The sequence below is a fragment of the Aythya ferina genome (assembly GCF_964211825.1).
Source record: "Aythya ferina genome assembly, chromosome: 3".
Lineage (NCBI taxonomy): Eukaryota > Metazoa > Chordata > Aves > Anseriformes > Anatidae > Aythya > Aythya ferina.
In genome coordinates, this window is record NC_140298.1 from 71,197,474 (window position 1) to 71,219,750 (window position 22,277).

Consider the following 22,277-nt stretch of genomic DNA (forward strand, 5'->3'; position numbering starts at 1 on the left):
ATACAGAAAAGCATCAGCTCCTTATACAGAGGCAAGCACTTACATTTTTAGCAGCTTATATTTTTACAGCGTAGGTGTCTGCTGGCATGGGGAGCAGTTGCTGAGTGCCCAGGCGAAGGGGGGACATGGCCACGGGCTGGGTTGCAGGAAGGGGATGTTCTCCCCAGCCCTCCAGGAATGAAAACAGCTGGGCAAAAGCTTGCTCAGGCAGCTTCTAAACATGTAAAAAAATACATATACACATTGCATGGCCATTGCCATTGCTCTTTATGGAGTTGTTACACTTTTTATCCTCAGACCGTGTTCCTTCTCCGCAGCTGCACTAGTTAAACTACCAGCATTTCCCTCGCCCTGTTTCCCTTCTCCCAACACGCAGTGGAAAAAAAATAAACTGCAAGCAGCGTGCTCTGCTCACAGCAAAACAAATGTTATTTATTAGAGTCCTCCTGTGGTCAGTAGACGTCTGACTGTAAAATAACTGGAGATTTTTCTGCTAACTGGAAGTGTGATGCGCTGAGACGATTTCCAGGCAGCGTATATTTTCAGCTGAGCTTTATTTACGTCAGCGTAGTGATTTGCAATATCAGTGTTTGCAAAGAGTGAGGCAGCAGTTGTTTTAATTAGACTTTTTTTTTTTTTTTTGGTGGAAAAGCTTTTAATTACACTGTGACTAAGTCCCCTCAGCTCCACATTTCGAGATGCCTTTCCCTTAGGAAGGGAGGGCACCCACCTCCTCTGGGGGCACATATCCTGTCCTTGTGTAAGGGAGCAGCCCCGGGGCATGAGGCGTGCATCTCGGGGTTTGTTTGCCCTCCTCTAACCAAGTTCTTCCGTCATAATTTGGCATAGTGCAGAGTCCTTGGTTTGGGACCGCTGGAGGTATGTGCCCTGCTCGTCTGTGGTTGGTTCTCAAAAAAGATCTCTCTTTTTTTTATGTAATTTGCTTAATGCTGTTTTTTTCCCCTGAAACTTTCATAATTTAGGGAGACTACAACAAACCAAAAATACGTGATTTTTGGTTTTGTATGGAAAAAATAGAGGCAATTAAAAAGATGTAAGACATGGCTGGGCAAATGCTGTTGGAGGACTTTTCTTGTGTTTTAATTCTTGCTTTTTTCTCTGTCTCCAGTACCTTCACCACTTTATTACATTATTTTTTTTCCTGATTTGCAAATACTTATGGGAAAGATGAGCTCTGAGACCCATTTGGGCTGGGGATGCTTAAGCTCCTTGAGAAGAGCAGCACTGCAGCCTTTCCCTACTGAGTGGCTACCATACAACCTCATCTGGTGAAGTTAGAGCATTAAATATGTTAATAAAGTGTAAAATGAAGTATAGTTCTCCCAAGTGAGCGTTAGCAGCAGTTACGGGCCTGCAGATCGTGTTTGTTTTCCTCTCATCGTTTCCCAGTATCCCAATTGTTAAAATAAACCGCTGCTTTTGATTTGTAGTAGCAACTTTACGGCTTAGGAGCCCGTATCTGAAATAATGAATTAACTTCTCCTTGCAAAACACTGAAATGAAAACAGAGCAGTGTGTAACTTGGACCCGGCAGCCACCAGCTGCACCTCATCTTGCTAATCTTCAGCCTCCTTTTTTTTTCTTTTTTTTTGGGCCTTTAAGAGTTAAGTTACACAACTCTCTTTATTTTTAAAGTGAGTGGATTCCTTGTTGCGTGGTTGAGAATGATAAATTGATACCACATGTTGCTCCCAGACAAAAAAGACTCTGTGTTGCAGTGGAAGCACTTGCAGCTGGTGTCTGAGTTAATGGACGGGCTCCACAAGGTAAACACAGTTTGGAAGAGGCTGAAGCAGACACGGGCTGGAGGAGCTGGGGGGGTGGGATTTTGTCTGTCTTAAAGGCTCGAGCATTTGCTGCTTTGGCTCGACCAGGGCTGTGTGTTGAAATAACGCATGGCCTAAGCTTTTCCGGGAGGCTCGTGTATATGTTTGCACCAAATCAGGTATACGGCGCGATGGAAATGTTTGAGTGTCCTCCCTGGGAGCTTATCCGTCAGCACTCGTACCAAAATACCAAGAGGGATGTGTAATTAGGACATGGTAGCTGATTTCATTTATTTTCCTGAGCAAAAACGTGGCCGATTCCCTCAAGGAGCATTAATAAAAACGGGAGCAGCAGATCAGCACTGCCCCTGGTCAGCAGTGACTCCCCGTGTGGCCCCAGGTTTTGGAGTAGTAGTGTCACCCCATGTGTTGCTGCTCGGGCTCCTATGGGGTGCTCAGCTCCGATTGTATTGCTAGTGAGTGCTGGTGTGCTATCTTGCCACCCCTTGGCCTGCTGTTTCACAAAACCAGGCAGGTTTAGATGAAAACCCAAGGGGCGTGAGGTGTATGGTGAAGAGAAGTGCCTAGCAAATGGGGCAGGGAAGATTGGGACCACTTCTGATGCCACCACCGAGCTTTCCTCATCCCAGGGGCTGCCTTTGGGAAGCCTCATATCCCACAGACTCAGCACGTTGAGGCAGGACCCCGCCGTCCCCAGCTCTGTCAGGGCTGAGCGCCCGCCCTTCCTCCGCCATTTTCCCTGTGGCGCCATCGCTTGGCCTCACAGCGCCTTCTTCTGATGCCTTCCCCTTCAGCTCTGCGTGGGTCTGCTCCACCCCACACCGCTGCCGTCCCCTTCTCCAGATGTCCTGGTCCTCTCCTTCCCTCTCTCCACCTTCCATGCTCAGCGTCTGTCCTCCCCAGCAGCGTCACTCCACCTGCCCATCTCGTCACAGCCTTGCCCCCACTTGTCTGTCAGAGGCACATAATGCCCCTCACAGACATATGTATTTTAATTTAATGAAAGTGCGCCTTCCTGAGGCGCTGTACCACATCAGCCCTGCCTCATCTGCTCCTCTCTGCTGGGTCTTCCTCGCCTTCAGGGCCAAAAACTTTTCTGCAGGACCACTTCCAGAGGGACTGGGACCCAGCTGGGCCAGGCACAGTGCCGTATGTTCTTCATCTTATCTGCAGGAACCTCAGTCTTCTGGCTCTTGGTAGGGCATGCAGCCTACTTCAAGTCGGGTATAAATAGTAATGCTAATAAAGGGAGGAGCTCGTCATATTTATTTTCTGCTCTGCTCTTGTACAGTCCTTGTGTTGTAGCCTTCAGTGGTATGTGAGCTCTTTCCAAGGTGTCTGCAGCCTGGCTAGCATCTGTCCCGCGGACATATGGTCTCCAGGACAGATTCATGGGCGTTCCTTTCTAGATCTTTTAAAGTTTCTCGTTGCATTTTGGCATGGAAAAATGTGTTTTGTTTCCGTCATAGTGGCCTACTCCTTCCCTCAAATAAGCCAGAACAAATTCCCATTAATTGGAGCAGCAGCGGGTTCAAATCGCAAACTGTGTTTTCGTTCCTTCCCCACCTCCTCTGTGGTTTGTCGCAGGATCATACGTTGCTAGTGCACATGCCTGGGAGCAGAGGTTGTGCCACAACGTTTTCCTATACTTTATGCAGCTGTGAACATTCACTGACAATCCTGAAACAGGTAGCAAGCACAGTTATTTCCATCCAGGTAGCAGCCTGGTAGCCCAGCGCAGCAGCCTTCACTTGCTGATTTCCATAGCAAAACTCGCTTGTGAAAGCATAATAGGGTCCAGCCATAATTTGATTTGGCAGGGCATCCAACACATGGAGAAACCAAGAAACTCAGATACTGTTGTTGAAGAGGTTAACGGGGGAGGCTACATGAAAGAAGTGGGTTTCAAGGCAGTGTTTGAACAGAGGGTGGAGATGAGGTACACAAAAACAAATTGGCCCGTAATTATGTGTAAGAAAACAGTTTTTCTGCAGGACAAAAGTAAAGAAAAACAGAAGCTGGAGCATAAATGGCATATTGTATAACGTAAAGGAAAACAAACTGCTTGGATTTTTTCATAACTAACAATTTTCAGTGCAAAAGTATTATTACATTCTGCTATTATTTGTGTGATACCAGCACTGAGTGGAAAGATATTATAGGGAGATTACGCATGTGCACATATATCCACACATGCAGGAACCCTCATCCTAAAATGTTCTTCAATTTCGCGTTTTTACCAACTGACCATTTGGGATTTTTCGTGGTTTTAGACCAGATGTTTTCATACTACACCTACCACCAGCAGAAATTCATGAGAATACCAGAGGTCACACACTGTTGGCTGCTGGCACTTGGGCTGAGTGTTTTCACATTTGAAGCTGTATGGCAGTCTACATATGCCACCTTGGGTGTTTCTTTTCTGCTTTTGGAGAATTTTGTCATCTGTAGGTATCACTGTGGTGCTTATTCTTGTATCCAGCATTTGTAGGTTGTGTACATGATGGTGTTTGGTGTGGTGTTCTAGCTCTGGTCATCCTAATCCAGCCACCCGGAGAGATTCCCATGCAGATATTCTCACATGTAGTTGTCACAGGGGATGAATGCAAGAGCTACCTGCACTGATGCAGTACAATCTGGAATATCAGGAAATAATGTTTTAAAATAGAAATTAAAAATAAAAATATCAACAAAAACAAAACCAGCGGTCTGCTGCCAGTTGAGAGAAACATGAGGAAGTTAGCAGTGGTGCCTAGTTATTAGAAGTTAGAAGCAGACTTTTACCAGGCTCAGAATACAGTTAAAAATGTTCATCAGCTAAACAATAAGAAACTTTTCCCTCCTTAGACTGAAGAGTTATGGTGCTGCACCTCACTCCAACATATTTTAATGGCATTATAGTTCCTTGGAAGTAGATGAGTTTACAGTTGAAGTGCTGACCCAAACTTGTCTCGAGTGCGTCTGCAAAGCCTGGTCTGCTGTTTTGTGCAAATGGTTTAAAACGGAGCAGTTGCTATTTTGAACCGCAGTCAATACGATTTCTCTTTTCATCGCAAACGCGTCTGCTGTCTGCATGTGAGAAGAACTTCAGGCATGTTTTCCATTTCACAATCTGACAAAAACCACAACACTTAGAGGGGGGAGAAGGCATCTTATGCTGAGAAGGATTGTTTAAAAAAAAAAAGCTGGGCTGTATTTCTTCATACATCCAGCGTGTCTCCAGTTCACATATGTCAAACATCCATTTATCCTTACGAGGCAAGTGCTGAGATGCTTGTGAATGATTTGCTGATTGATGCGTTCTTTGCACGTTTAAACCTGGAATTTCTTCAGTGCTTTGTAAATTAAGGTCATTTATTCTGGGTGGTTTGATCGTGCTATCGTCCTGTTGACACTGTGCTTTTAAAGCGTGCTGGTAGAACAAATGTAATTTTATTCTCTTTATAGCTGGTATTTGCTGAAATTTAGGGAAAAGTGCAACTTTTTAAACCTGACCGTCTTTAACATGCAGGAATGGCACAACTGTTTTGTCAAAAGAATATGGCATCACTCCAAAAATCTTTGACTTGCACATGGGGAAAAGAAATCCAGCCCCTTGGAAGCATTCTCAGTTGCCAATACTACTTGCATGTCCTTTCTTGAGCCTTATTTTAAGCCCCAAATCAGCAGGATGAGTAGAGCTGGATTTTTTTTCCCAATTTTTGGGGTGTAAATCTGGTGGTGCTTCACTGGGGCTAACACAGGAGCTGTTTTTTGTGGTGTCCTCTACAACACGGGGTAGACGGCTTTGTGCAACTTCATACGGATGAGTAGGATACTATGAGGACACTATAGCAGGGGGGCAGCTGGCCAGCTGCTGTGGTATGGGTGTAATTCTGGTGCCTCTCATGGAGAAAGAAGGCACAGCTTGGTCCACCACCCAAGAAACCCACAGTGATGTCCTACAGGGCCCGTTGTTTTTACCGATGTGGTCTTCATGTGATGTTGGTTTTGCGGTGGAGGTTTTGGGGTAGCAAAAGAAGTGCTGGCCTTGACGTTTCGTTTTCTTCCTTTCCCGCAGAACTCCATCCGGCACAACTTGTCGCTCCACAGCCGCTTCATCAGGGTGCAGAACGAGGGCACCGGGAAGAGCTCCTGGTGGATGATCAATCCAGACGGCGGAAAAGTGGGCAAGGCGCCACGCAGACGCGCCGTGTCCATGGACAACAGCAACAAGTACACCAAGAGCAGAGGGCGGGCGGCTAAGAAAAAGGCGGCCCTGCAAACGGCCCAGGAGGCAAGCGAGGACAGCCCTTCCCAGCTCTCCAAGTGGCCGGGGAGCCCAACGTCCCGCAGCAGCGATGAGCTGGACGCCTGGACGGATTTTCGCTCCCGGACGAATTCCAACGCCAGTACGATAAGCGGCCGCTTGTCCCCCATTTTGGCAAGCACCGAGCTAGATGATGTTCAAGACGACGACGCTCCGCTTTCTCCCATGCTGTACAGCAGTCCATCGAGCTTGTCCCCCTCGGTAAACAAACCGTGTACCGTGGAGTTGCCTAGGTTGACTGATATGGCCGGGACAATGAATTTGAACGATGGACTGACAGATAACCTCATGGATGATCTCTTGGACAATATAACACTCCCTTCCTCCCAGCAGTCGCCCACGGGAGGGATGATGCAGAGGAGCTCCAGCTTTCCGTATGGTTCCAAAGGTTCGGGGCTGGGTTCCCCCTCGAGTAGTTTCAACAACGCCGTGTTCGGGCCGTCGTCCCTGAACTCCCTCCGCCAGTCGCCCATGCAGACCATTCAGGAGAACAAGCAGGCCACCTTCTCTTCCATGTCCCATTACAACAACCAGACGCTGCAGGATCTGCTCGCCTCCGATGCGCTCAGCCACAGCGATGTCATGATGACGCAGTCCGACCCGCTCATGTCCCAAGCCAGCACAGCTGTGTCCGCCCAAAACTCCCGCAGGAACATCATGCTCCGCAACGACCCCATGATGTCGTTTGCCGCGCAGTCCAGCCAGGGCGGTCTGGTCAATCAGAGCCTGCCCCATCACCAGCACCAGTCTCACAACTCTCCTCTTAGCGGCAGCCGTGCCTTGTCCAATTCCATCAGTAACATAGGCTTGAGTGACTCGAACAGCTTGGGTTCCTCCAAACATCAGCAGTCGCCCGTCAACCAGTCTATGCAAACACTTTCTGACCCGCTCTCAGGCTCCTCTTTGTACTCCTCTAGCGTGAACCTCCCGGTCATGGGACACGAGAAATTCCCGAGTGACTTGGACCTGGATATTTTCAATGGGAGCTTGGAGTGTGACATGGAGTCCATCATCCGCAGTGAACTCATGGATGCAGATGGGCTGGATTTTAACTTTGATTCCCTCATCTCAGCTCAGAACGTTGTCAGTCTGAATGTGGGGAACTTCACTGGTGCTAAACAGGCTTCATCACAGAGTTGGGTACCAGGCTGAAGGATCTTTCAGAACAGGGAAAAATGGGCAAACAGGTCAGTGCCCCGTGGATGTGCTAAAATGCTGGGTTCCGTAGTTTTATTGGAGTCTGCACCAAACACTTAATTGTTAGCGCACACTAATGGCACTAATTGGGCTTGTGATGGCTTGCTGTGTTTTGGTATGCAACAGCTACAACCAAGAAAAATTCGGAGGTGTGGAGGGAAATGAGGCTAAGCTATAAAAGCGGCTCGGCTGCCACCGTGTCAGCACACATCTGATGCTACGTGTCCTTCTTAATTTAGGCATAAGAAATGTTAATGACAAATCAGGCAAACCCAGGTGGAATATTTGTGGGTTCCAGGAATCAGAGAGCCCCAGCTTGCCTTCTTTGAAGTCGCAACAGGTGGATCCATCTCTGCAGCCGATGCTGCACGTAGCCAAGCCGTGTTACACGGGCACAGGGCGAGGGGCTTTGCAGTCAGTGCAGCAGTACTGCGGCAGGGGAGGAGGGAGAGTGCCCTTGAAAGATCAGTGCTGGCACAGATCTGGGCTGAATTAGAGGTATACTGCTGCTGCGGTACAGCTGCGCTAGTGCAATTGTTTGGTTTTAGTCTTTAATGTAATTGCTAACAAAAGAAAAGTGGCAAATCAAGGGATTATATTTTGAAATAACAAAGGTAGGATCCTGGTCGCAGGAACATCCTGTTCTAAGTGCTTTAAATACGCAGAAAAATTGTTGGTCCCTCTCAGGACTTGTGTAGATATCATTTCCTTTTGGACTCCACCAAGAGAATATCTTAAGGTTTGGGTTCTGACACCAGTGCTTTTGAAATATTTGCCTCCTCAGATTATTTTTTCCAGATTTTTGTGGTTTTTCTCTGTGTTTCTTTTCCACATCTGGGGACACCAGAGCCTGTAAATGTTGTTCCTGTCATCCTTTGTGATTCTGCAGGTTGCTGCCCATACCTCTCTGCCTGCTTCCACGTACATACTCCCTGACTCATCGAGTAGGTTCCACACAAAGTGCCCTTTCTCCTTTGTTTATTTATTAGTATAAGGGAGTAGATTTCAAAACACAGTAGGATAAAAGGTTAGCTATAAATTATTGAAAGTATTGTGTTAACTTCAGAACAGTGTGCAGAGCATCCCAACACTGAGGCTAAAAGAGGCATTCACTCGGTTTGCAGCTGACTTCCAACTTTCTTATTTCCTTTCTTACTATCCTGTAGAGGACTCGTGCATGGGATGGCATCGTGGCAAGGACAGGGCACCAGCTGAATTCTGCTTTTATTTCAGCTCCAGTGCTTGATAATATAATAAAGGAAAAGGGGAGAAAAAAGAAAAGTGGTTCATGAATTGGGAAGCAAAAACTTGCAGCAGGTCGCGTTTGTCGATCAGTTGCCTCTTCCTCCAGGTGCATGAGCTTTGTGGATTTAGAAACCCTCTTTGCCTGAGGTGAAACACCCAAGGGTACATTCTGCTTAAAGCAGAGATGTTATTGACAGCTGTGCTTGACACACTTCCAGTAGGGTGATGTTTTAGCATCGTCACTTACTGTGTGTGGGTAGAAGGTGCCAGGGGAGACCCACCAGCAGCACCAGGGAGGCACTCCACCTCGCCAGGGCTCCCAGCTGCCTCTCAACCCTGTCCTGCACCATGCAGGGAGAGCAAAATCACCCCATCCTTCCCAGGCTGTGCCCTCAGAGGAGAGGATCCAACGCATCTGTGTGCAAGGAGCCTCATTTCAGAGGACAGATTTATTAAGGAGGTGGCTCTCCTCAGTGAATTAACGTCTACTCATCTGTGGAAGCCTTTTTCTCGCTCTCTGGCAGCCGGACTGGCTGCTATGGGGTGCCTCCAGTGTCAGGTGTGAGTGCAGGTGATTTCTGCTGTGCTGGTTCACCTCCACAGGTCCTGCTCTGCTGAGCATCACCGCTGAAGAGCTGGCCTCTGAACGAGTGCCTCCCGTTTTGGTAGGAGCATCTCACGTGAAGTCAGGTGTCATCAGCCTGAGTTGTTTTCTCAGCTATTTTTCTGCCTCGCTGTAGCACAGGGACCCCCTGAATTAAAATCTCCTCTCAGTGCTTTTCATGACCCCAGTAACAAAGCTTTGTGGGCTTGGAGGCTGGGAAACACTTTCAGCAGAACAGCCTGATGCTTGCTCATGTTAAATCCATTCCACGAAGTGAAGCAGTCACAATGGGCTCCTGGCATACCTCAGAGTGCTGTGTTTTCTATGAAAAATAAGGGAAAAGCTGGAGTCAGCTTTCAGGAAGAAAAGAAAGCAGCCAAATACACAGTTCTTTAGCTTATACGTACCCTACATATAGAACCAAATTTGTTTGGATTTTCCTCCTACAAGAAGGAAAGAAGGGAATCAATGTGCTTTTTTCTGATGTTATTCACACAGCCATGATTTTCCCCTATCCCTGCTTGCTTCCCAAGAGCACTGAATCTGCCCGTCACCCACTCAGGTAATAACCGGGTTGTTTCTTCAGCCCATTTATCAGTACGTGAAGACATCACTGTTGCCTAGCCTTTCTCCAGAATGCCTTTTATTTATAACCCAGTGGGTCCTCCCTCGCTCTGCTGGTGTTCCCACCACTTTGGCTCTTTGCTCTGTGCTCCTTCTCAGCCCAAGGGAGTTGTATTCACCCGAAGAGCAGCCCCAAGCAAACCGATGGGGGCTCTCCCCATCAATTTGGGGCAGAAATGGGGGATATACGGGGAGCTGGTAATCAGCAACCGCTCTGGCATCAAAACCCCTTGAAGAAGCTGTTTTTGCCTCAGTTATTCCAGCAATCCAGCTTTGGAGAGAGCCCCGCAGCCGGCGATGCTGGCAGGGCTTGGGAAGGGGGTGGAGGGCGGCTCCGTGCAAGTAGGGCAGGAACTTCTTGAGCTGGTTTTGCTGTCTGCAAAACTCATCTAGCTGCATCTTCTGGGAGAGGTTTTAATGTGCCATTTAGCCGGATCCCTCTGGGCGCTGTAACAGAGCTGTGCTGAAGCCACGTTGACTTGTTTGAAAGTGAGAAGCAAAATACTTCACAGAGCAGTTAGAGCCACTCCTTTTACCCGAGCATCGCTGAAGTCCCAAGTCATCTTACTGTAGGAGTGCACGAGTCTCTAAGAGCAGTGTCCTGAATTAGTTCGCAGAATTTGATGGTTAACATCACTGATAAATCAAAATCCCAAGAGATGTAATAAAAGGCCTGTTTGTGTTTCATTAGTCTGTATCTGTTAGGACTAGCTGCTGATTTGTTCGTTTACATTCGGCCTCTTTCTGGGCAAAATTCATACCAGTGACAAACCCGTAGGCCTGAGGATGACTAAAAGACCATCTTAAAAGTTGAAATAGTAAAGAGATCCCTTTGGATGCAGTTTGTCCCCATTGAATCAGAGCACTCTGACAGGACAACGTGCCACGAGGAGGGTGATTGTCATTCTTTTCCACAAACCTTGCTTTCTGCATGTTAAAGCTGACACGTGGAGGGCAGATCTGGTGGACCCTGGCTGCCTCAGCCCCATGGCTACGCTCCCTCCTCTCTCAGTTTCCAAAGTGAGGTCTCACGGGCAGGGCCGACAGGTTTCCTGTGCGGCTACCTTGAAGAAATCCAGAGGCAGTTCAAGAGGAGCAAATTCTTCTGCTCCGTTTCTAACAGGTCGGTGGTTAAGGCGGTGGCGCACTTTTCGTGTTTCAGCGCTGTTTCAGCCAGCCCGCCTTTTGAGAAGTGGTTTTGTGACTAGCCGAGCGTCACGTGCGCCAAGTTCAGTCTTTGAGCAAAAAATATCCCTGTGGAAAACTTGGTATTTCTCTGCGAACAGGTATCCTATTAACTCCAGGGAGGGCCTGCCCCGAGCAGGCTCCCCAGGGGCCTGCCCTGTGCCTGTGGGGAAGCTGCAGCCTCTGCTGCTGTACTGCTGCCACCTCAGGCACCGCTGGGCCTCGGTCCCTGCTGTGGCGTTGCCGGCAGCCACTGTCCCTAGCTCAGCTCCAGAAAGTCCTTGTCACAGCCCCGTGTCGACGGGAAGCAGCAGCAGATGGGGCTGCTCCTCCCCAGGCCAGGCCGGTTGAGCCAGGAGGGTGCTCGTGACGCCTCAGTGGGGGTGAAGGCACAGGAAGGTGGTGGATCCCCTCGCTCCTCCTGGAAGAGCTTGGGCTATTTATTTATTTAAACCTAAGTTTTTGTTTTCGGGTTATTACCTGAGGGGAAGGGTCCCTCAAAACCAGCTCTCTGTCCGCAGGCTCAGCGGTCGGCAGCCGAAGCCCAGATAGTGGTCTGCTCCTGTGGTTTGGGTGTTCTGTTTTTGCGATATATATATATCCATATTTCGGTGCCTCATGCTTTGTCATGTGATTCAGCAGCAATAATTAGGCAGAAACTTGCTGTCCCTGCAGATGCCAAGATTACAGGATGACATACTCTCACCAGATGACAGCACAAACTGGTATTTTTAGAACAGCCCGCATCAACTGGTCTCCCCAGTGCTTTCCTCCCCGGATCGGCAGCGCTTGGGTTTCATTAGAGAACGAGTCTTGCAAATGTCTTTTTTCACGTGAATGAGCCGTTATATGATTGTTTAGAGCTGAGGATCAGCGTTCGTCCCAGGTCATGCTCTTGCCCAATAGCTGGGCTGGTTACAGGTGGTTTGGTTTTTTATTTCTGCCTTTTCATCCGGGCCTTTAAACAGCCCCCTAAAAAGCATATATTCTTCAAGAAGTGCATAATAAGAGAGGTTTTTTTTAGAAACACAGCATCATGCAGCTGAGGAAAGGTCAGGATCTTCTTTCATGGCAATTCAGTGCTCAGCCACAGTGATGAGCTGACAGGCGGAGAGGCTTGAGTCTTAGCTTCATGACAGCCAAAGGGCACAGGTACGGCGTGGGCAGCAGGAGTGCACGCAGCTGATCAGTGCTGTGAGTAAATAGCCGGGCTTTTTCTCCTGGCCTGAAGAAAGATTGTGAGGGACAGATGCTCGCACAGCCTCCCCCTGGGCTCCTGGTGCTGGAGGTGGAGAGCGAGAGTCTCCTGCAGGATGGTCGCAGCAGCGTTGCCCCCCATCGAGCCTCCACGTGGGGACACCGGCCCCATTAACTCAGGTACCAGCAGTTGGGTGGCAGGGCTCGGGCCCGGTTTGTGGGGCCGTTTAATCAGCTTTTCCACTCAGATTACCATGCGGGGCGGCCCTTGTGGAGTCTGGCGGAGCAGACATCTGTTGGGCAGCAAGCGGACAGGGACACGGCTCAGCTAACAAGAGGCTGCCGAGTCGCCGAGGCTGTCTGCGATTGCTCCAGGGAAAAAAGGATACTTCCCAGAGGGTGCCGTGGAGAATAGTGTGTGTTCGTGCACTTTTTCATCTGAGCTGAGTGCCTAGCCCGTTGTTCTTCCCCGCGCTGCCTCCTCCTGCAAACTGCTTCTCTCAGCTTCCACAGGTATTTCATACAAGTGTAGGGAAGATCTGGTTTAGAGGAAGGGCCTTGCCTCTCTTGCCTCCTCCTAACACTTCTAAGTCCTGGTAGAGGAGGTTCTGCCTTACATCAGCTTGGTGGAAATCCTTCTCGGTGATCCATGTGAGCATTACTGGCCTGCGCTTGGCAGAGAAAAAGAGACAGTCTATGAGGACATTCAGAAAAAGAGTACATAGCAGGTTTCCATGGCACTGTAAAATGCGTAATTCACGATGTTTCCAGTCAGGTAGGTACCCTTTACTCTCCAGCTTGGAAAGCAACATTTGTTCTCCAGATTCAAAGGCATAAGCAAAATCCTTCTCTGTATTTGCACAGGTATTGTAGTTATCCATCCTCTTCTCATCCACAGCAGAGGTCTCTTTGCCAGTGCTCCCATGGGCCTGTTATTCAGCTGATGTACTCTACCCCTTTTAAAAGTTATATTTTGCAAGCATTTTGGTTCTTCTTGGTTGACCAGGGCAGGGGATTGAACCCAGCCAGATGTGGATGGTTCTCAAAAGCAATTGGATGTCAGCAGTGCTTGTGCTGGAAAGCCAGCGTAGCTGCACGTTGGCATCTCTGTAGGTGTAAAAACAAGTGGCACAACATATGGTCTTTTTGTATGGGCAACAACACAGTGACATATGCAGTGTCGTCTGTACGAGCCTGCTCCTCTTGCAAACAAGTGCAGAATTTCCTGTGGATTGGGTGGTTTAGTACCAGGTCCCAAGACATAAGGAAAACCCCAATCTGTTTTTCCTTGAAGTGTGTGAGCATGGGTGGGCCAATTTCCAGGTGTCTTCTTTTCCTCTGTAAAATGGGTAGAAGGGACCTCGGCCACCTTTGAGTGGGAAGTGAACTGTCCAGAGGACCCTCCCTTACTGGAAATTTGCCAGGCTTTCCTTGACAAGGCTTTGAGTAATCTAACCTAAGCTTCAGAAGAAGATTGGTCCAGATGATGTTCAGAAGTCCCCTCCAACCTAGACTTCTCTATGATTCTGTGAAGAGTAGTTCTTCAAAAGCTTCATAAACAGTTGTGAAAGTTCGACTTTTTTTTTTTTTTTAACCTATTCACATGCATAAAAGAGATGGCAATGTATTAATGATTAGATTACATTCAATACGTGTTTATCAGAAAAGTAGAAGAGCAAAAATCTTCTCTTTCTTTTGTTTTTCCCCTGTTGTCCCGACAAACTATAAAGTGCATGGCAAGGTAAATGTAGATTTAGATGAGCAAGTGCTGAGATCAGTAGGGCTAACGTCATTTTGTGCTCATCTCCTCGCCATGCAGTCTGGTTTAAATCTTCACAGAGGCTTATTCTGTACAGGGGTGTGAAAAGAAAGGCCCAGCTTTTGGCCAAGCTGTGAACTTCTGTGATGCTGCAGGTTGGTTGTGCAGGAGCAAGCAGCAGTGGTGTTACAGATACAACAAACAGCACGGGCCTCTGCAAGGAGCAAGGAGGCAGGGGAAGGTCTATCAGAACAGCATTCATGCCAGTAGCTGTGGCACCTCGCTGAGGTCCCGGGCAAGCCTTTTGTTGCAGAGCTAATACAGGGAGAACGATTTGACATCTGCAGGTGCATTTACTTCCGAAGCATTTGGTTGTCTGCTATGGTTTGCAGCGTGTTTTGGAGAGAAGCAGCAGCCACAGAAGGAAAGGATACGCTTTCGTGCTCTACGTGCCTGTGCGAGTACCAGCACAGCAATTTTTTAGCTCCCATATGTCCCAGTTCTCTGCTGCTCTTCCTCTTTCCATTCTTTTCCCCTTGTTCTCTGAGTCTGAACCAGAAAAAAAAATAAATGTATTTTTCTGAGTACAGTTCAAAGAGGAAAAGTGAAGTTGCAACATGCCTGAAAGTTCAGGCCCTTGTGAGACAGTGCATGAAGCTGCCAGCTCTCTGCTTTCCCTTGGACTTTGCATCCTGACCTCAGCATTGCATTTTGGCACGGTGCCACTCTGGTGCAGCATATGCTTGGCCTGTATGGGAGCACAGTGACATACCTGCCATGGCGTCAGCATTTTTATTCTCTTCTTGCCCAGAGAAGCTGTGGATGCCCCATCCCTGGAGGTGCTCAAGGCCAGGTTGGATGGGGCTTTGCGCAGCCTGGTCTGGTGGGAGGTGTCCCTGCCCATGGCAGGGGGTTGGGACTGGATGGTGTTGAAGGCCCCTTGCAACCCAAACCACTCTGTGGTTCTATGAAAAATCTCACGCTGCAACTTTGTTGTTGCAGAAGGCCACAAGAGTTATTTTTGTTGTTCAGGTCTAGCAAATACTTTTGTGTTCTTCAGTGTTGAACCGTGAAAACCTACGGCAGAATATTAACTTAAACAACAAAAAGGCTGTAAGCATGTCTAATCATGCCCTGCTTTTGAGCCTAACCCCATTTTAAAGAAGAAACTGTACTGCTGGTGGCAATGACAGAAGCAAGGGACAGAGGCACTGGAACAAGTGCATATCTGTCACAAAAGGACACGAGTTTCCTTCAAAATGTTTACATTTTTACACTCTGTGGACTTGTAAAAGGCATTATTGGGATTTCTTGTCTTTGGGGAGTCGTACTGAGTGGCACCCAGGGAAAACTCTCGTCTTACAGACCTTTGGGTGGTGATATTTTTCAAGATGCAATATCCACTCAGCAAGGTTTCCAGCCAAACCAGCGGGTCCTCAATGGGCTGCTTTGCAGAGGAGGTGTGTGTTGAGGGTGCAGAGTCAAGTACTACAATCAAGGAAAGGATCACATCCCTTTTCCCCTTAGGTGGTGGAGACGTGATGTGAGACAGAGGTGAGGAAATGTTATTGCTGGGAGGGTCATCACAGCATTAAGACACACATTAAGGCAAGAGTAGCGTTTATAGGAGGTCAGTAGCAAGGTAGAGGATGTGAGGGCGTAGGAAAGGACAGAAGGAATACAGAAATCTTTGCTTTTCTCTTCCACCAAAAAGGATAAACAGATTTAGCATCTAGGGCTCAGATGTCTGTGGGAAGTGATGAAGCAAGAGTTCATCCCGAACTACCCCTAATTTAATGCTTTTTCTGTTTCTCTTTTAAGTTGTCATTTTCACCAACCACATGCATGTGTGGTTGCACAAGCTATAGTTTGATACAGTACTTTGGCTTCTTCTGATGTCCAGCAGATGGGTCTTGTCCAAGCCTTCCGTGCCCAAGGGGTCAAAACACCAGAGTGGGATTGCCTCTGCTTCCAGTGCGAGCCCAGGTGTCAGCTCAGTTGTGGTGACTGCACTTCAGAAGAAAATTCTGATTTTCTTAGAAAGTCTTAAGAAAAGACTGAGCAAAAAAAATCTAAAACACTTCAGGAGAAAGTCTAAAATGCCTTTCCATTCTCTGATGATTGAAAATGGGCTTCAGGTTTGGCAGAGGAGCTGAGGAGCTTTTTAAGGGAGAAGTGAATTTTCCAGAGGGTGGCTTAGGGAGTGTAGGCAAAGGATGCCCTTCCTCTGTCTGGGAGTCCCCCCCAGCTTTGGGGAATGAGGCCGTGCTGCAGGTAAGAGCCAGGGGAATGGGTTTGCTGCAGTGAGTGAGCCATGGCAACCTCCCAGCTGCTGCCACAGCACTGCTTTCAAGCACTGATCTCTAACCCACCAGCCCTGCTAGATTTCCCTTTTATTCTATCTACCCGTTGCCTCTATTCCATATATTTTTGCAGTCACTCTCATGCATGTGCCTCTGTTGCTTTTTCCCCCAAAAAGGGGACCCAGAAGTAAGTAAAGGCCAGAAAACAGAACAAAGGGGGACTGCAGCACCTTACCTGGGCTTGTTGCCCATAAGGGACAGCATCGTCCTGCCTCACCAGAGGAGATTCCCCTGCAGACACACACCTTTCCCTAATGCCACGGGGAATGGGAGAAAATGTGGTGGAGAACCACTGCTACATGAAAACGTAGCCGGAGCATTTGCTTCCCTGCTTGGCATGGTGTTCAGTGCTGTGAACCTAACTCAGGGTTGACAGAGGCTTTTTGTGGTCAGACAGAAAGTGAGAGCGCGTGGGTCTGCTACGGACTGCAGCGGCGTGTGGGTTAAGGCTTTGATCTACTCCTTGCCATTTTTTAATCCATCTGCAAAGTCTGCGTAAACAGAACCGTGAAAATCGAGTGTGTTTCAGTTCTGCTATGAGCAGCTTCCACCTCCTCCGTGCATTTGTCTTGGGTAAGCCCCAGTCCCACGAAGGTTTGGAGGAGAAGCACTGGGCAGAGCCACTGACAAAAATCCTGCCTGTGATCGCCTGTACCCCTCTTTTTTCCTTTGTCTCCTCTTCGGTAGCACTGTGCTTTACATAAGTTTTTAATTTAAATGTTAAACACCGCTCTGGTACTTACTCAGGAGTTTCTCTCCTTACTTCCTTTTTAATTAATGGCCCCATTTGGAGCCAGCAGGACTCACTCAGGTTAAGCCCGTGGGTGCTGACTGAGCCGTGCCCTCCTGAGGAGCCTGGGCCTTGGGAAGCCACCAGCCTCCAGCCTCCCTGCAAAGGGATGCGCTCATTTGGTCTGTAGACAGGCCACTGGTTATACTGGGACTTACTGGGAAACTCGTGGTGACCTTGTTGTGGCCACGGGGACACGCTTACCCAGCGGAGCCGTTGCCAGACAGTCACATTAGCAGAGGGCTAGCATTAATTTGCTCTTTGGAAACGAAGAAATCAATATGTTGATCCAGTCGGAAATCCCTTTATTCGTCGAACAGTCTCCCCCAAAACCCTGCCCGTAATTAAGGCTAAAGCCAAATTTTGTTTGGGCGAAAGGCACAATCTGTCTGCTCCCTAAGCCACCCTGAATGAAGCTCTCCCCTAATGGCGCGGGGAGCAGCTGTCGCCCTGGTGCTCTAATAACCGTCAGACAAAATGATTAAAGCCCCATCCATCATTCAGCATTATCGGGATAGGTCATTTTAATAAAACTCTATTGTGGGATCAGTGCCTGGCACCTTAGAAAGGAGGATCCTGGGGACAGTCTGAGCAGGAACCATACCCCGTCGGGTGGTTTCCCTCACAGGAGCCGCGCTGCCAGATCAGGCCAGCAGTGCCCCTACATGTTCCTGGGCATTTTACAGAGTAAAAACATTCCTGTAATCGACTTGGGTTGCTTCAGCAAGTGTCCCCGTGTTCTTACATTGTATAAAAAATCACCAATCGTTCATCACAGAAGGCCCTCACAAGGCTTTGGGTGGTGGTGGGGACTAGGCCTCAGTTTCAGAAGCCACCTGAGGCAGATACTAAGGAGGAGTTACATGACAGCACTTTGCTGTATGTCGAACCTTCTGGGTGCCAACAAATCAAAATTGCTTATCAGTGCAAACTCACTGTGTTTGGAGGTTTACTTGGGTGGCTTTTTGTTGTAGATTTGTGGGTTGTTTTTTTTCCTACACGTAGCAATCTCACTCTTCTCTTTTTCTTCCTCTCCAGGCCCTCAAACTGACACGAGATGTAGAGAGAGAACCCTTTGCCAAATCTGCTGTCAGCAAGTGGACAGTGATACTGTTTACAGCTTACGACCTTTGTGAACCCTGCATTATTTTCCTAACGAAGCAGACTGTTAATAGGCCCCACACCTGAGTGAAGATCCTCTTCTTTTTTTTTTTTTTTTTCCTCTTACTTTTTTTTTTTGGAATTGAACTCATTCTGAAGTATGCAAAATCTTCCTTTTCTGGGATGGCCAAGCACCTGCTGTGGAGACAATGTTCAGCACCATCCTGTTGAGAACACACTGTGTAGCCTTTACAGTAGTTACTTGTCAATGAGTATGTGGTGTTTCAATATATTAATGGTTTATGGGATGTTTTAAGTTGGCTTTTCTTTTTGGAGGTTTTTCCTGTCTGCCCGCCCTCCTCCTCCCCCAGCCTCCAGTTTGATTTCCTTAGATTTTTTTTGACCATTTTTGCTTTCTCTCTTTCCTGGGGAATCTGAAACACTGCTTACGCTCGAGGAAGCGATCACAACCCACCACCAGGGCTTTCCGAATATACAGCATCCATTACGCCAAGCGACCGGCCGAATTCCAGAGGGAGGCGATCTCGTGTGGTCTGTTTGCCCGTTGGGTTGCTTTGTTTCTTTTCCTTTCTTAATTCTTTTCCTTCAACTTCATGGTACGCCCCCGTGTTCAAGCATCGAGCCAGGGCTGATGGCGAAGCGAGGGAGAACCGGCGAGGGAAACCTCCCGGCTGGTGCTGGCGAGGACAGGACGGACTGACCGCGGGTGCCGCTGCCCTCCTCGCCTCCTGGGCCGCAGGACCCCGCTCGCTGCCCACCAGAGCAGGCTCCCCGCCTGCTGAACGTTAGTTAGAAGTTTTAGGCTGAGCTGCCCTTTGCTGCTGGACACGGTGAGAGTCACCACCCGGAGGGATCAGTCTGGAGAAGAGAAAATGAAGGGAAACGCCGCTTCGCAGGAGAGGGGAGCCAACGGGCAGTGCATCAGCAAGTCACTCGCACAGGTCATTGCAGTGTGTTATTGCATCAGTGATCCTTTTTTTTTTTTTTTTCCTTTTTTTTTGACATATCCTTGATGATTTTTTTCCTTCTCGTCGTTGTCTAACCCACTGTGGAAGAAGAAGCAGGAGAGGGAATGGCAAGGTGACAATACACAAATGGCTTTTCATCCGAGCATAGATTGTAACAGGATAAATGACACTGAAAGACAAGGCAGTTTTATATATTTTGCTTCTTGAGATTTTTCTTTTGTAAAATGAATAATAATTAATAATAATGAATAAAAGGTATGGTGCTGTATAGATCCTCTCTATAATCTGGAAAGTTTGATTACTTTTTATTAGTATCTTGGGGGGGAGGGATACAAAAAAAAAGAGGGGAAAACACCAATGGTACATAAGAACTTGGTATGAAGACGTTCTGAATAGGACAGTGTATACATAATTCTCCAAAGCGATATATGACGTTCTGTTTTTGTTTTGTTTTTTTTTGTTTCTTTGCATAAAGGCATTATGCATATAAATATATAAATATATTTTATTATGTACAGAAATGGATCATTATGCATGGATGTTAGGAAAACCGACTAGCATTTTAACCCAAAGTTTCCGTGCATGAGCTGCCACCGGTCCGTGTACCATGCAACGTGGAGTGACTCCCTCGCGCCACTGCCACCGCACACGCACACGCACAGTCATGCACGCCCACGCCAGCGCTCGTGGGCCCTCCCTCGCTCCTCACTACCCAGGTCCCCGAGGTGACGTTGGTGAAATAACAGCTCCCCCCCCTTACCCCGTGTGATGGAAGTTTTGTTCCGTATCGTAGCCCCCCTCGCGCTCACGCTCTTCCCCTACAGGCACCCCTCTTGGTTTCGCCCCGTGGTTATGACTGTGTAAAACTCTGTGCAGTTGTGGTTATCGTCGCCCCGTAGCATATCGACTCTTCCAAGCAGCCAAGGGTTTACCATTCTCATTTTTATTTTTATTTTTTTTAAAAAAAGAAAACTTCTCCCCATGCCCCATGGATTCGGATACAGGACACACACTGCACCCCTACCTTGGAGACTATCCCAGCACCCGCTGAAGAGGGATGGTCTTGCACAACCTCTTCAGTTTGGTTTGGTTTCTGCTGCTCGTTTTTGTGGCCAAAACTTTCAAACTGAAGTGCCTCATGTCGGGCATCACAAGTCTGGGGCTTGGACGTGGTGTCACGGGGCTGTCGCTCCTCAAACTGAGGTGCCTCAAGGGCCACCCCGTCCGCATGCTGAGGTGCCTAAAAATTGCCCTCATCTCCAGAGGTGCCGAGCAAATAAATGTATCCTAATGAATTCAAAAGGTCACTTGTTTAGGTGTCAAAATACAGATAAAAATTGCTAATTTGGGGAAAATACCTTTTGAAAACTTTGGCCTTTTGAGTTTTCAAACATTCTCCCGCATAGTTTTCCCTCTGAAACCACGTAAAACAGATAACAGCCCAGAAAATTACACAGGAGTCACTTAAACACTCTGTCTAAACAGAAGGTCTAAGGTGGCATTTACGCAGTTCCCTACTCACAGTTTTGGGGGTTTATTTCATAATTTTGTCATTTCTTTTTTTTTTTTTCTCATGAGAACAATTGGATAGTTGGCCACTGCTTAACTCCGGAAATCTTTGTGCCACTGCTTCAAAAAGTTAACCTTTTAGGTCATGTATTTCTCTCGAATGATGTCATTGCTTGGCAATCAGTGTCCTGTAATTGTTTTTAGTACACGATATGCATTAGGAATTGCCAACAGATGCGAAGGGGGACCAGACACATTTCGTTACTATGGGTTGGAAAAATGGATTGTACATTTGGCTTCACATGTTTAACTTTTTTTAAAAAAAGTTGCATGATTGGAAAAAATATGTATACAGTATCTGTAAAACTGTTTTATCTGTTTTTGTTTCAAGCCATGTAAATTGGAAGAATATGAAATCCACAGCCTTAGCGCGCATGGCCGTCTTGACATACCGAAGAGCTGAACAGTTTATACTTTTCATTTGGGCTATCTTGTACTTTCATTTGAAAGCAGACACTCTCATGTTGCAGTCTTACTGAGGATTTTATAAAATAAGAATAATTAAAAGATAAAAAAAAAAAAAAAAAAGATGCTGCCCTGGATGAATATACTACCTTACTACACAGAGATCGGAAGGAAGTTTGTTTTGGAGCAAATCCTGCCCCGTTCCAGACGAAGTAGCGACGCAGTGCTTACTCCACTTGGTGTTAGTAGATATTGCCTTGTGTATTCCATTTTAAATTGTAATCTAGTTTGTAAAAGAGATGGTGACGCATGTAAATAAAGCATAATGGATCTCTACATTGCACAATCGCCTTCGCTCTGCTTTGTTGTCCTGGGCATCTAGAGCATGGAAGAGGGGTGAGGAGGGGACACCGGCGGTGGCAGGGGACACCAGGCACAGGGCTGCATGAGGTCCTGTGGCTCTGCAGAGGCATCTCCAGGAGGGTTGCCCATGACTTCATGTCCCTTTGGCTGTAGGAAACAGGCAAGGCAGAGTTAACAAAACCACCCGTCCCAGGTGCTGCAAAAGGGGACTGTCCCCGGGGTGCTGGGTGGGCGAGCAGGCTCGGTGCCCCTCTGCAAATATCTGAAGGGCAGCAGAGCAGTGAGGATGCCAGGTGAGGGTGGTGACAGATGAGATGGAGAAAAATCCTTCCGACGTTGCACACCGCTGCTGCAGCCCAGCTCGAGCTTCCCGGGAGAAAACCAGCCCGACTGTAACCCAGCCAGAAGAGCTGCATCCCCCTGGGCTTGGCTGGCTTTCAAACCGTGCTCGAAAAATGTCTGGAGCACTTGAAACCACCCATTTGGGATTTGGGATAAGAAACCCAGCAGCCTGACTCAGCAGAAAGTTGTATCGGCGGCTCTGGCCGAGGCGCAGGAGAGCGTGCTGAGAAACATGAGACGCGTCGGCAGAAGTTGCCCTCCCGCCCTGACGGGAAGCCGCAGATGTGCATGTTTTTTGGAGTTGCTTTTCAAAAGCAAATGATAGCTCCAAAAAAGAGGAGCCTTTTCGTGCAGCAGGGAGAGGTTATGGTAGTGCTAGGGGTGCCTTGTCCGTGCAAGGCTTGCTGCGAAGTGCTGCAGCACAAAA

At 47.9% G+C, this 22,277-nt stretch overlaps 1 protein-coding gene across 3 annotated transcripts in view; it reads left to right on the forward strand.

The window, feature by feature from the left end:
• The window catches only part of FOXO3 (forkhead box O3), an 80,600-nt gene extending 59,112 nt beyond the window's left edge, over nucleotides 1-21,488 (forward strand). For 2 of the 3 annotated variants that reach the window (XM_084515200.1, XM_084515201.1), the window contains 2 exons: nucleotides 5,869-7,304; nucleotides 18,120-21,488. In XM_084515200.1, the coding sequence (XP_084371326.1) occupies nucleotides 5,869-7,269 (1,401 nt within the window). In that variant the 3' untranslated portion in view covers nucleotides 7,270-7,304; nucleotides 18,120-21,488. The remainder of the gene's footprint in view (nucleotides 1-5,868; nucleotides 7,305-18,119) is intronic. The other variant, XM_084515202.1, reaches the window with a different exon arrangement.
• Nucleotides 21,489-22,277: the final 789 nt, after the last annotated feature.